At 37.2% G+C, this 15,272-nt stretch overlaps 1 protein-coding gene across 4 annotated transcripts in view; it reads right to left on the reverse strand.

The window, feature by feature from the left end:
• Positions 1 to 10,351: 10,351 nt before the first annotated feature.
• Positions 10,352 to 15,272, reverse strand: part of ZNF385B (zinc finger protein 385B) — a 449,758-nt gene continuing 444,837 nt past the window's right edge. For all 4 annotated transcript variants that reach the window (XM_037849744.1, XM_037849745.1, XM_037849747.1 and 1 more), the window contains 4 exons: positions 14,065 to 14,310; positions 13,073 to 13,251; positions 12,432 to 12,533; positions 10,352 to 10,977 (listed from right to left, as the gene is read on the reverse strand). In XM_037849744.1, the coding sequence (XP_037705672.1) occupies positions 10,759 to 10,977; positions 12,432 to 12,533; positions 13,073 to 13,251; positions 14,065 to 14,310 (746 nt within the window). In that variant the 3' untranslated portion in view covers positions 10,352 to 10,758. The remainder of the gene's footprint in view (positions 10,978 to 12,431; positions 12,534 to 13,072; positions 13,252 to 14,064; positions 14,311 to 15,272) is intronic.

Genomic DNA, 15,272 nt, shown 5'->3' on the forward strand with positions numbered 1-15,272 from the left:
GGATATCAGTGTGGAATCTGATGCTCTGACAGTAGGACAGCAAAGTCACTGAAAGCATGGGAGAGCCTCATAATAACTTCTGTTATATGCAGTACAAGTTGTATTGTCCTCATTTTATAGATGAAGATATTGAGTCTCAAAATGGTCAACTGACTTGCTTAGGGTAGGTAACAGGCCCAGTAAACATAGGCTCTGGGGACTGGACTATAGGAATTCTCATTTTTAGTTTATTTTTCTTTCTGTAACTATATGGCATCTTCTAAAGTTTATGTGCCACAAATGAGGGTTTTCATGATGAACATGAATCATCAAGAAAAGATTATACCCAGTGTGCTGGTTTGGATGAATTATGACCCCCAAAATGCTGTGTTCTTTAATGCAATCTTTTGATTAGGTTGGAATCTTTGGATTAGGTTGTTTCCATGGAGATGTGACCCACCCAGCTGTGGGTAATACCTTTGATGAGATTATTTCCATGGAGGTGTGGCCCCACCCATTCAGTGTGAGTCTTGATTAGTTTACCAGAGCCCTATAAAAGCTCAGACAGAAGGACATCAGAGCAGCTGCAGCTTAGAGAGACATTTTGAAGATGGCCGTTGAAAGCTGATGACATTTTGGAGGATGCCATTTTGAAACGCAACCTGGGAGCAAGCAGACGCCAACCATGTGCCTTCCCAGCTAACAGAGACTTTCCTGATGCCAATGGCCTTTCTCCAGTGAAGGTACCCTATTGTTGATGCCTTAGTTTGGACACTTTATGCCTTAAGACTGTAACTTTGTAACCAAATACACCTCTTTTATAAAAGCCAATCCATTTCTGGTGTTTTGCAAAATGGCAGCATTAGCAAACCAAAACACCCAGTGTGTCCTATTTAAGAAGCCAGATAATACCTTTTAGAAAGGGTTCCATCCAAACACTTCAATAAAATGAAACATGGTTCAGATAGGACTAAGCTTTAGGTATGTGAAAAATTAACTTATTCTGGACACTTCATCCCTGATTTATAAATCAAGAATTATTATAGCCAAATTTTAGTATTATAGTAGGTTTATTAAAAAGTTAGAGTCATGGGATGGAGAGGTCCCTTGACTTGTATTCTAGAGTATTCTCCTATCTTTATATAAAGCTATGGTTTTCCTAGTGCACATTAATAATGGGGTACATTTTGGAGACCTTGCTTTCAAAACCACCCTCAGAGATTCCCCTCTTATTTTTCTAGAATTGCTGCTTAAAAGCTAGCCTAAATCTTACATGAAGGTCTTTAAACTTCCTTTCCATTATTCTATTCTTTAAGTTTAAATTTGGAGTAATCTGGTTCCTCTTTTCAACTTGAATCAGTATAAAAATGTTATATATAGGATTTCATTTACAAGGGGGAAACAAGTGAATTGATCCCCCAGGCATTTAAAAATCTTGATTGTTTATTCTGGTTGTTTGTAGAACTCTGCTGGACTTCCTTGGTGCTTAGTTTGGTCTACTCGGTATAAACTTTGGGAAGCGTTTTCTGCTTTAATTTGGACTTGATACGTAACACTACCTAGACCTATGAGTTTGTTCTGGTTTGGTAATGCAAAACACCAGAAATGAATTGGCTTTTATAAAGGGTTTATTTGGTTACAAACTTACAGTCTTAAGGCCATAAAGCGTCCAAGGTAAGGCATCAACAATAGGTACCTTCAGTGAAGGATGGCCATTGGCATCCAGAACACCTCTGTTGGCTAGGAAGGCAAGTGGCTGGTGTCTGCTTGCTCCTAGGTTGTATTTCAAAATGGGGTTCTCCAAAATGTTGCTCTTGGGGCATTTTGTCTTTCTCTTAGCTGCAGTTCCTCTTCAAAATGTCACTCTCAGTTGCTCTGAGTCTCTCTGTGAACTCTTTTTATAGGACTCTAGTGAACTAATCAAGACCCACCTTGAATGGGCGGGGCCACATTTCCATGGAAACATTCAATCAATGGGTCACACCCTAATCAAAGGTGTCACTCACAGCTGGATGGGTCACATCTCCATGGAAACACTCAATCAGAAGTTTCCAACCCAATCAACACTAATACCTCTGCCCCTACAAGATTGCATTAAAGAATATGGCTTTTTCTGGGAGACACAATATATACAAACCAGCACAGAGTCTAATTGATATTCTGAGGCCAATATAGTGTTCTTCAGTTTATGAGCTGGACTAGGCTCTGTCTTCTCCATGTTACATTGGGGGGTACCTGCTAAGATGCAGTATTCTGCACCCTGTGTCTGCCCACCTGAATAAGAATCTCTGGGGGGGGGGGCAGGAATCTGCAATTTAGCACACTGTCCAGGTGAGTCTTCTGCACACTACCCTTTGGGAATCTGTGGTCAAGGTTGTACTTTGTGCCTCAGTGAAAACTCAGTTCAAGTGTTATTTTCCCTGTAGGCAAACAAAGCATCCACTCTTATTAGAAAGGCCCGGCTCTCTGGCTTGAACCGCACTTCTTCACTCTTGCTTGGTATTTGCTTCCAAACTAATTTCGGTGTTCAACTGATCGGTATATTGATTTAAAATGGGCTCAGTCATGTAGCAAATTCTAAGAGTAAGAGTTAAAGCTACACTTTTGTTTTAACAAAGGTCTGAACTTGACTACCGGCTGTCCCTAATGAGACTGCATCTCAGGAGAACCTCTGATTAAGAGGAGCTACCAAGAGGAGTCTGCTGATCTTTATTTTGGAGAGGCAGGAATCAAAATGCACAGTGTCTTCACTAGAAGGCTTTTCCTATTTATCATACAAGCTTTGATTGTAATGTTCTGTCCTGTACATGCTGTGTGTTTATAGTTAGAGGAAAGTGAAACAATCATTGGCATCCAAATAGTGAATTAATCTTAAGTAGGGCATCTGGATGGGCGTCCAACTCCTTGACAGGAAAGAGAGCTTGTGTTTTGCATCAGGCTTTTATCATTTGAAATTCCTGGGCCCTGTAGGTTAAATGCTGTCAGTTACTCTTCAAGGAATGACAGCACTTTTCGTCCCTATATAGTCTGTGCTCTTTTCACATATAAACTACAGAGAATAAATCTGATGAATATCCTTAATATGGTGGTCATCTCATACATGGGAAAAATGAAGGCTGCCTTTTCTTTTAGTTAGTGTCTATGCTGGTTTGGATGTATCATTTCCCCAAAAATGTCATGTTCTTTGATCCAGTCTTGTGGGGGCAGACACATTAGTGTTGATTAGGCTGGAATCCTTTGAGTGGTTCCATAGAGATGTGACTCAATCAGTTGTGGGTGAGGCCTTTTATTAGATAATTTCCATGGAGGTGTTACCCCCACCCATTCAGGGTGGGTCTTAATTAAATCATTGGAGCCATATAAAACAGCTGACAAACAGAAGGCACTCAGAGATGTTCAGAGTGACATTTTGGACAGGAGCTCAGAGAGACAGTTTGGAGACGGTTGCTGAAAGCAGACTTTTGCTGACTCTCTGGGGATGCTAGCCCAGTGTTTGTTCTAGAGAAGCTAAGAGGGGACAAAATGCTCCAAGAGCAACATTTTGAAGAAAGCACAGGAGCTGAGAGAGAAGCTGGAACACAACCCGGGATCAGCAGATGCCAGCCACATGCCTTCCCAGCTAACAGAGGTTTTCCAGATGCCACTGACCTTCCTTCGGTGAAGGTATACTTGTGTTGATGCCTTAGCTTGGAAACTTTTATGGCCTGAAGACTGTAACCGTCTAACCAAATATACCCCCTTTAGAAAAGCCAATCCATTTCTGGTATTTTGTGTAATGGCAGCATTAGCAAACTGGAACAGTGTCCTATTCATCAACCTATGTATTTTATAGTAAAAATGCACTTGCAATCCACAGTGAAGGACAAATGCATTTTGATCTTAAAATGATGTCATTACTAGAATAAATAGGTACAATTTCTCAGTTTAAAAAAATTCTAACCATATTAATCTATGCACTGGTTATGCAGTTTCCAAAGAATTGGTGTTTATTAATAAAAGACAGCAAAATGGTAGGGCAATAGAGGAACCAACAACACAGAAGGGAGGTGGGAAGAATCCATGCAAGAGGCATTGAGGATCATAGATTTCAAGGGGCCATTTACATTATTTAAGCAAATTGGTTGTTTCTTTTTTTGGAAGTATCTTATTAGTGTTTCAACATGTCAGTAAAATAGTTTTTCTCAAGGCAAAAGAAAAATCTGAGGTAATGTATCTTTCATTGCTTTTCATTTTCGTAATTGACTATTCTTATTTTACATGTATGATACATTTTTTCCAGTTATAATGTCTTGGAGTCTTTGAAATTTTCTCTGCTATTATAGAGTGGAGGTCAGTTGTTTTGTTTATAATGGGACAATGAATTATATTTTCATGATTTTGAAGCACTGACACGTGGTCATTGTAAAAAATTCAAACCATACCAAAATTATAAGTAAAACGTAAAACCATATGAAAATCTACAGGGGTAATCTACTTTTATCAGTCTGATAGCTACTTCTGTTGGACACCTCTCTACGCATGCAGAGATATGCATATAGGTATACATTTAAAATTTAACATGAATGCGATCATACTTAGTGTGCTGTTCTGTAAACTTTATTTCCCCCATTCGGATACATATCATGGCCATCTTTTCATGTCAGTAATTACAGAACCATCACTTTTAACAGTTGTGCTGTTCCCTACTGCATATTAGGTTATGTAATTTATTTACTCATCCCCTAATGATGAACATTTTTTCACTATTTGAGATATAATTGTTCATAAATCTTTTTACACTTATGTGGTTAACATCTTAGGATAAAGCCTTGGATGTGGAATTCCTGGACCAAAGGTTAAAGATAATTGACATGATACATATGATTATTCTTTCAGAAAAGTTGAAGCAACTTTCATTACTATCAGTAGTATATGAATGTGTCCATTTCCCCACTCTCACTCATACAAGGTTTAGAAAATTTATAAATTTTTTTGTCAATATGCTAGACAAAATACTGTTGATTTTGTTTGTATTAATTTGGATTATTAGTGAAATCAAACACATTTTCACATTTATTAGGCATTTGTATATATTTTGTCTTCTCTGGATTGCCCTTTTGTTTTTTCCCCGCCTGTTTTTCTATTGGAGTGCTGGTCTTTCTTGAAAGAGTTCCCCCACCCCATTTTCTGAGTTCTCTGTATAATAAGGATATGAACCTTTATATGTCATATGGATTGTAAATATTTTTCTTAGTTTGTCTTGACTATTTCAATCCTCTTTATAGTGTTTTAAAAGTATTTTACATCAGGAAAGTTTTTTACTTTTTATATCAGGAACAATTCTTTTTTTAATTTTACAAGTTGAAATTCTGCTTTTCTTACATGGAATATGAGACTTATAAAATTCCAACATACTTGTGATATGCAAACACTTGTGTTTTACTTTGGCTCTATTATCTCAATATTACTTCTATTTGAATTATACCTTTAAGAATAGAGGCATAAATTTACAGTTAGTGAATGTTTTATTTCTTATCCATTACAGATGTGCTTTTTTCTGAATCTAAGCCACCAGTAAAGACCGAAAATTAGCAAATTTGAGAATTGTACTTACAATTTAGAAATTTAAAATGAGAAAAATTATTTTATCCATTTACTATGAAAACTTGTAAAGCATGCTACAATTTACAATAACATTTTCACATGTTAAATTTTATTTGCTTCTCAGAACCACCCTGTAAGTTGGATACCATTATATTAGTTTCATATATATAAAAAACTGAGGCTCTGGGAAAATTACATAAAATCATTTTTTGATGTAAATATCACAGAACCAACATTGTGTATGATGTGACCAGGATTTCATTTCAGGTCTTTTGAGTGCAAATTATGTATTATTCTTATTTAATTATCCTCTACACTAATTGTACTTTTTCACTATAATAAAAATTAAAAGCAGATGCTTAATAGCAAACATGTCCAATCATCTGTGTTAAGTGACTTCTTAGAATGACTCATATGACATAAAGATTTTTTTTTTTGGCACCTACAGAAGAAATGCTGGCAACCAGAGTTTTGATGTGTTTTGAGCACTTAGCTAGGAGTAGAATATATTACATTGTCAAGCTGCCTTTAGCAATTTTAGCCAAAGACATCAGGGCAATTCCCTACAGTCACACTCCATAGCTGCCGAGAACGTGCACTGTCACGTCCCTATTGAATTCTCCCATGGAGCCAAAGGAAGGAGGCAAAGATGAGTAGCCTCTGTGGAATTTGCTCTTGGTGTTATAAAAGAAGTTCTAGCACTACCCAGCTTCTACTTAGCCCACCGACCCATAAGGTACTAGAAACTGCTATTTTCCCAAAGAGTACATGTCACCTCTAATATTAATTGAGGGCCATCATATTATGGATAGAATGAACATGGTAAAGAGAGGCCAGAATCCATGTGGCAAGCCTACAGAGGTGGAGTGAAATCCTTTTGCCTGTAACTTGGATGTGTTAAGATGTATGCCTTGATGAAAACTTAATCATCTATCAAAGAGCACTCAGTCATCTCTTCCCTTCCCCCATGATCCCTCTACCTGATGGTATCCCAGTAAGGGGTTCCTCATTTCCCAACTAGATCCCCAGATTCAACATCTTCAGTGAGTCTCTTTAAATTCCCTTTAGGAGTCTTAGCTCAACAAGTTTCCACTTGATGCTCTATCAACTCTTTCTTCTTTATTTTTTCCAATGGGAATTCCACTCAGCTTATTTTTCTCAACTATAGTACAGTTCTCTTTAAAGAGAGGACTGTAGTGTAGTACTCCTTAAAGCACTTTGAGGTGAAAAGTCTATATTACAATATCCTTTTCTGCTCTTGAAAATTAGAATTTTCTTGGGGAACAACAACAACAAAAAGGAACAAAGCAGGGGTAGTGTGTTTGGAACATAATAAAAAAGAAATTTTTTTTTCTTTTACAGTTGTTTAATTTTGTTAAACTGATGTTTAAGCAAGAGGCATCTGTAGCTACATTTACCCCAGTCCTGGTACTAACTAATGTCAACATTATTACTGAATTTTATTTAATGCAAGTTCACTCCTGTGCCTGTTTGTATTTTTCACAATGTGTCCTGAAAAAACTCATTATTTAGTTTTTAATACCCAAGAGGCCACCTCTATCCTGAAGAAACCTGGTGCCTGAGACAAAGAGGAATGCTTCTGAGACTAGGGATGCCAGATTCAGCAAATACACATTTCAAGATGCACAATTCAATTTGAATTTCAAACAAACCACGAATAATTTTCTTAGTATAAGTATATCCCACTCAAATACTGCATCCTTATTTGGGACATAATTATGCTATGTGTAATAGTATACAAAAAATTCTTTAAAATATTAAAACAAAGAATATTCATTGTTTATCTGACATTCAAATTGAACTAGGTGTTGTATATTTTATCTGGCAACCATGAGACCAATTTTCAAGTCTTACAAAGACCAGAGCTGGACTATGTCAGAGGAAGTGATAAGCTTTTTTTAACTTTCACAAATTAAGTGGAGGGACAGAGTGGTAGTCTTTTCCCACTACATAATACTGTTTTATAAATCACAATTTGCAATTCACGGCTTCTTTGAAGGCCTGCATTTTAATTAATTGCTATTCTTTTGTAATTTCTCCCTGAGGTGATTTTTAAAATCTTAACTCCATAAATCTAATCAATCTATTTTAATATTGACATTTAAAAATTTTTGAGGCTTGCACTAAGCTTTAATGAGCTATAGGATAATGCAAGATAAATCAAACATAATTGCCATGGAAATCCATAAAATAAAAACTTCTCCCAAGTGTTAAAATGAAACGATTCCTTCAGAGTGAGATGTCTATAAGCCATGTCTGAATGTCTAACCAGGGTTTAGTTTGTAATTGATACTGGTTAGAGTTCAAATGAGTCATATTTAAAAAACTCAAATTCTTAATGTCAAACTGGAATCCTATTAGGCTCTAAAACTACCCTGATTTATTAGCCTAGAATATGAAGGGCAACAATTTCTGAGCAGTTGAATAAACGCTTTGACAGAAGTTGTTGCCAAACATCACAGTTGCACTGCCATCTACTGGTCTTAATTTTTTAGACATGAGAATTTAAATCCTACCCCTATCCAATTCTTCTCATTTTGAAAAAAATTGTTTGGGCTTAAGGTAGGGAGAAATGTGATCTTTGTGTTACTACTCTTCTCAAAATTCTGTATCATTAGAGATGGCTGCAAATACTTTGCTACTGCTCACACTGAGAAGTCGAGTCATGAATCCCCTTCTCTTTGAATCTGGGTGGACCTTACTGACTTGCTGATCAATAAAATGCAGCTTAAGTGATGTAATGGGACTTTCTAGACTATTTCAAAATGTTCACCCATGTATCTTGGAATACTCACTCTGGGACCTCTGAGCTGCTACGTAACTACCTGAGATCAGGAAGCTGAGGAGGCCACATATGGGTGTTCTGGTTGACAGCCCCATCTGAGCCCAGCCTTCTTGCCATCATCCTGCATCAGCCTGCATGCCCTTGCAGACATGTGAGTGAAGCCATCTTGGACCCTTTGGACCAACCCATCCATCAGATGAATACCACCAAGAGACCTTTTTTGATGCCTTATGGAACAGAAGAACAGTCCAGCCAAGTCCTTTGGGAATTCCTGACCCATGAAATTGTGATCTGATAAAATGGTTGTTATTTTAAGCCATTATGTTTTGGAGTTGTTAAGCAGCAATAGATAACCAGAACAAGCAGTGATCTGTTGATCTTTAGGTTTAAAAAGTAATAGATGTAAGTGAAAAAAGCTAGGTACAAAAGAAGAAATGTTGTATGAGTCCACTTAAATGAAATGTCTAGAATAAGACAGGGAGACAGAAAGTTGATTGGAGGTTACCAGGGGTTGGAGGGAGGGGAAATGCAGAGTGATTGCTGAATAGATACAGAGTTTCTATTTTGGGTGATGCAAAATTTTGGTAAGGGACGGTGATGATGGTAGCACAACATTGTAAATATAATTAATGCCACTGAATTAAAAATGGCTAAAATGGCAACTTTTATGTTATAAGTTTGTTACCACTATTTTTTTAAATGTAAAATAAAGAGTAATAGAATGAGGTGGAAGAAAGGGTAGGCTGATTAGAAGGGGCAGAAACAGAATACAAATTTTTAAAATGAGATCATAAATGCTGTGGATACCATTAAAAGAAGAGTTAGGGATTTAGATGACCTACAGCAAGTTTAAAAAATTAAAAAAAAATTAGCAGGCTGCTAACCATGATTTTGGGCAAAACTCACAACTGTGGTCCAAATACTTAGAGATTCAGATGGAAACAGCAGTAAAACCTCTCTTCATGCAGATGCTATAAAGAGTAATGAATAAACATGACAAATAAATAGGCTGCAAATAAGAGCTGAAAATGCTAAATATGTAAGAAGCAATCCTGGCACCTCTGAAAATCTTTCATCAGATGATTTCAAATTGTAGGTATCTCAGGAGAAAATAACTTTGAAAATATAAACAGATTTTTATTTTTTGTACTTTTATTGAAAAGGTACATTTAAAAAAATACACAGACATTTTACCATTTACAGATTGCAGATATAGATGCTCTAAAAGAGTTCACTCTATTTTGCTGTTTTATGATACCTCTTGCCCCTGATATCACAAATATTCCAGTCTCACTGATAACAGCTTAGAAGGAAAGGCATGGGGGCACGACCTGTAACATAGTGAACAGAAAGACAAATTGTTCAATTATAAATTTTTTTATCTTCTGTACATTATTGCATTAGGGAGCCACAAAATTATGTAGCATCATTACAAATGAAAACAGATTAAAAATGAAGAAGGTAATTACGTAGAAATACATGGATTCATTGTCTTCTTGCAGAACGCACAAAGGTGCAAAAATGTGCAATTTAGGAAGCTCTTTTTCTGTTTGTATATATTTGCTTAGCAACTCAAACTGGTGAGGAAGCTACAAAATAAGTTAAACAAAAATAGCAAACAGGTAGTAATTATAGCTATGTTATATGGCTTTCTATTTCTTTTAAATATCTCCAAATAAAATGTGAAATAAAATACTTTATCTTTTATTCTCTTAAAGAGAAAATTCAAAGCTACTTTGCTTCCTAACATTTACACAGCAACTAAAAATGTTTAATTCAGACAAGAGATACAGATCTAGTACTACACAGGATACAACAGTACTTGGGTCTAAACAGTACACAATCCCTGTCAACAATAGTACACCAAAAAGAAAACGCTGTGATCCGTTGGTAAGATGGTATCCACAAGTAAGCACTTGTGTTCATCTGTGTTTGTTCCATACTAGAATATGCCCAATTGGATTCCAGAGTTATTTACAGATGTGTGAGGAAGACCCTAGTTTTCAAGTCTGTCAGGAAAATATCCCATCTTGTGTCTAAGCCAGATCATACCCATGGAAAAATAGAGAATGTTTTTCTTTTTTTTTTTCTGACCAATACATTTTCAAGAAAGCAAGTATCCAGATATGCAAATTGATGGGGGTAGAACGAAGGGAAAGAAGAAGGGGATCAAAGCCTATGCTGCTCAAAGATTCTTAAATTAGAGGAGCGGTCCATAAAGTACTCTTGAATCTAGTGATTTTTTTCTTTGGAGCTGGGGGAAAGGGTGGTATGCTACATCTTGTGGGTGGGTGGGCGCCCTGCAACAAAAAATGCTTAAATTGCTGAATCCTTTTGGCTTTCCTTCTCAACTTCCTACTGGCCTGAAACCGTCTCGGAGCTTGCAGACATTAGTATGGAGCGAAGAGGATGGAAGCTGGAGTGGCCCGGATGGGCCCATGCCCTGGCCTCAGGAGAGCTGGAGGTATGGCTGGAGCCTGGAAGAGTGAGGCCGACGGCCGGGGTGGTAGTGACAGTGCAGAAGACACTGCTGCGGCTGCCGCCAGGGGTGAAGACAAGAAGGCAGGGGCCAAAGGCTTCATCATATCTTTCTGGAATGCAAGTTTTGCCTAAGAGAGGGAGAAAACCAGGAGCAGGGTGGGGATGTTGTTTTGAATAATAGCACCACAGAAACATTTTCGTAAGCAAAACACCAACATTAGAAAGTCTAGAATTTTTTTTTTTTTAAAAAACCTTTACTCTCAGAAATCAATAAATGATTATTTTCATAAAGCTGGTTTCAGTGGTTGTTGGCAAGGCTTGACTTTGATTTGTTTTTATTGCAACTCTTTTCTGGCGGTTTTTGCCCCTGGGCACTGGACTATAGGCAAGCCTCTGAATAGATACTAACATTACTTTATGCCGTTTCTCAGCAGGAGAAAACAAACATACCCAGAAGGTTTCCTGCTTAGACAAGGAGTTCAATTCAAAATTCTAACTTGTGTTAAACTACAGTGCACCTTGAGAAAGACATCTGGGAGAATATGTAGGACTCTTCACTTTATTTCGCTTAGATAAGCTGTAGTGAAGTTGGTTACGTATGGGGTATAGGACATTAGGGACTCATGGAGAATCAGTTTATACTCCCTCACTTGCCACTTAAGTATTCCTTGAAAAGATGCAGCTAAATCAAATTTCTGTCCTTGGGAATGATTGTAAATGGGCTAGGAACATTCTCTATTTAAAGGAATCCCAGAATGAAATCTTCCTGTGAAGTAAAAAAATCAATCCTTAATTTTTCTCTTTTGCAATCAGGAGGAGCTTTGCAAACTGGATTTGCTTAATGCAGGTAACACCTGCTTGCAGCATCAGACAGAGGCTTTGGGAGAAGCTGGAAGGTACGCTCAGCATCGCCTCCAGCTGGCCAATCCCAGCTTCATCCTCAGACTGAAGGCCGCACTGGGCTGAGTCCCAGGAAGACTGTGAAATCTATCCATCTGGGTATTTATGACACCTATTGCTGGAGCCCTTAGGTATTTTTGCAAAGAAACTAAAAACAGCACACACTGAGAGCAGGTAAAACAAGCTGATTACCAACATGCCTGCTAGACATGGAAAGAGAGAGCAATACAAACACCCACTTTACTTCCTCACACAAAATAAAGAAAAGAGGACATAAATAAATAAAAGAGGATAGTGAAAGGATGGATTTTTGGTTTATGAAAGCATTTTCTTTTCCCAGGTTCAACACATTCCAGGTTTCCTCTGCTATCACTTGTCCTTGTTTCTGAGCCTTTACTTGAAAAGGTCCTGGTAAAGGGCAAGGTCTTAGCTCTGTAAGAGTTTCAGTTTCTCCTGTGCAAGGAGGTTTTCAAGGCACCCTACAGCAGGGCCCAAGCAGTTCATTCAAAAACTTTTGTCCAGGAGAGATAAGTAATTAATGCAACAACTTGTAACTGTCTATGAGGTTTAAATTCAAACACTTTAATGACCAATTAGTTCCCAGGTCCTCCTTACCTGAACTTCCTGCCCAACCCAGCAAGGCTGCCCCACAAATCAGGATGAACAGGTGAGGTGAACTTACTGCTAAAATACTTGGGCTCCGCTGGAGTTTGTTGTAAGGGCTGTATTTCGGCTTCAACGGTTTCCCTGCAACTCGATCCTTATGCCTTCGGCTAGAAATGTGCTGAAGGAAAGTTGTATGTATTAGCTGAACCTAAATGCACATTTTATTCCATATAAAACATGTTTCCTAGATAGAAGTAGCTGATCTCTCCAACTGCCAGCCCTTCATTCCCTTAGATCCAAGATGGTTTCCAAGTTGCTCCCTCTCAACTTAATCCTCCCTCCCTCTCCTGTTCTCTATATCATTTATCAGACTTTGCCTAGTATTACTGGCAAATACTGCCAAGTATTACTCATCAGACAGTTACTGATGAGTCTGTCTCCCTAACCAAACTTGAGGTCCTTGGATTACTTAATATCTCACTTATCTTACCAGAAGTCCTGCTCGACTACTGTCTTCATCTCTATCTTTAACATCTAGCCTGGGTTCTGGCACAAAGCAAGTGCTCAAATTGCACCTGCATACTGTATATTGTTTGCATCCTATAAAGGTTAGTAACTTTTAACTTTGAGCATGCAGAAAACCATTATGTAGATTAGAAGATACACAATCAAGTGGCAATCCCTAAAAGAAGTGAATGCTAATTCAGTATACATTACCTGTTTGAGCTGAATTTCTGAATTAACATGAACATCACAGATTTCACAATGAAATGTCTTGTTCTGTAGTCCTGACCCCTTATTGCCATTCTGCATCTTTAATCTTGATCCAGGTCTAGGATAGGACTTAATTGGGCCAGCCCCATTACGAGCTTCAACCATGGTCTTGTGTTTAGATCCTAAAACAGAAAGAGACATACGTTAAATGTTTAAGAACTATATAAACCTCTTTTTTTTCTTATCTTTCAGGCTGAAACTCACAAAACTTTTTTTTTAAATTGCCATTTTAATGCTGATTACACAGGTAACACATTTTCTTTGTAAAAACTGGGAAAATATCAAAAAGTATAATAAAGAAATTATGGAAAACACAGAGAAGCATAGGAAAATTAGGATTGTTCATATTTTCACCACCCAGAGATTACCACTGTTACCACTTTATTTCTTTTCAGGTTTTGTGCATGTGTGCATACAAAAAATATGAATATATTTTCAACATTGGGATGATAATAATTAAATATCCTGCAAATTTCACATATCAAATCATGTATATTTTCTTATTCTATTTTAATGGTTGAATAATATAGCCCATCATATTGGATTTACTATAATTAATTCAACATTTCCCTGCTGATGGACATTTACGTTGTTTCCATTTTTTCTCTCCTGTATTGTGTGTTGCAGTGAGTACTGTACGTAAATATTTGTCTTCATCTCTGTCACTTCATCATGAGTTTTGTAAAGTATGAGTGCTTCTGAGGAAATAAATAATGAATAGAACAAGCTTTATGTCCTCCCTGATTTTGCCTTGCTGTTTCCCAAAGTCATTATGATCACACCTTTCTTAAAATCACTCCTTGAATTAAAAAAAAAAAACAACAGAGAAGGCATTGAACAAAGCTAATGTCTGTGCAACAAAAGATAAGGTATTCTCATGGGAAAAGTTGGGTCTTGTTGTAAACATTAATTAAATTGAAAAGATGGCTGCTAACCTGTGTTGTGTGCCTCTAGCTGTGATAGGGAGTTCACAGCCACTTTGCATAGTGAACAATAAAGTAATTTTTTGGCTTTTTCTTCTTCTGATTCACAGACAGTACCAGGACCTCCATTTGTGCTCTTGGAGGGAGAAGTGGCTGCTCCAGGTGGCAGGGCTGTTGTGCCAGATTTGAGGAGAAACGAGCTACCTTCTGAGCTTGATGGCTGACTGGTGCTGTTGGCTTTTAACTTCCCTTTATCTTCTAAGAGAAAAATAGATGTTATTAAAGTGTCATATATCATACACATCCAGATAAATCACTATACAGGGACTGAAAATAGAAATTTGATTACTATATATAGTTTTTAGTGGAGAACCAGATTTTAGTTCATAAAGCTTGATTTAAGCAGAACTCCATGCCATTAGCTTCTGTATTAGGTCACCCCAAGAGCATGATAACTTACTAAAAATGACTTTGTCCACTCACTTGGAGCAGACAACTTTCTGTCTAATATCCTTGAGTTGAAAATTATGCTCCAGAGAGGTCTTTAATTTATAAGGAAACCAGCTACCCTCCAACATTATTACATGAAATGATGATAACATGATGATAACATTAGGCAATATTAGTTTCCTTTGGCTACTCATGTTTTAATTGTAATATTAATATAAAGTTAAAGTTCAGTTAACAAGTTAAACTTTTAACTTTGGGGTGTGGTGAAAGGGGGAGGGAATAAACATAATTAATTTCAAGCTATGATTAGTTAAAATTTTTATTGCTCTTTGAATGACAATGTACTTAGCTAAAATACAGGAGGCAAGGATTCCCTTTGTTGTTAAGCTTATTAACCATAAGCACTACCTGAGGATGAGCCAAATCATTTACAAACATGTTGGTATTTTGTTCATGTAGCTACTAAATACTTAAAATCCTCAAGGCCCATGTGCAGACTATAAGAAGGGTCAGAGAGACTTTAATGCAATCTATCTCATTGGAGTTCATTTGCTATTCAAGATAGGCTGTTCACTGGCTCCTTCGGGAAACAAATTGGACTGTCTTAAGCAACAGCAAAATCCTTCACACATTTAACCCCTGTAGAACTGCTGTTCTTAGAAAATGTCTAAGGATGCTGATAAGCACATTAAAACTGAAAATATATTTAATTGTGCTAGCTAATTTGGAACTGTGTACACTGGTCTGGCAGTTGAAGAGGATATGAGTGA

The sequence above is a fragment of the Choloepus didactylus genome, chromosome 9, assembly GCF_015220235.1.
Source record: "Choloepus didactylus isolate mChoDid1 chromosome 9, mChoDid1.pri, whole genome shotgun sequence".
Lineage (NCBI taxonomy): Eukaryota > Metazoa > Chordata > Mammalia > Pilosa > Megalonychidae > Choloepus > Choloepus didactylus.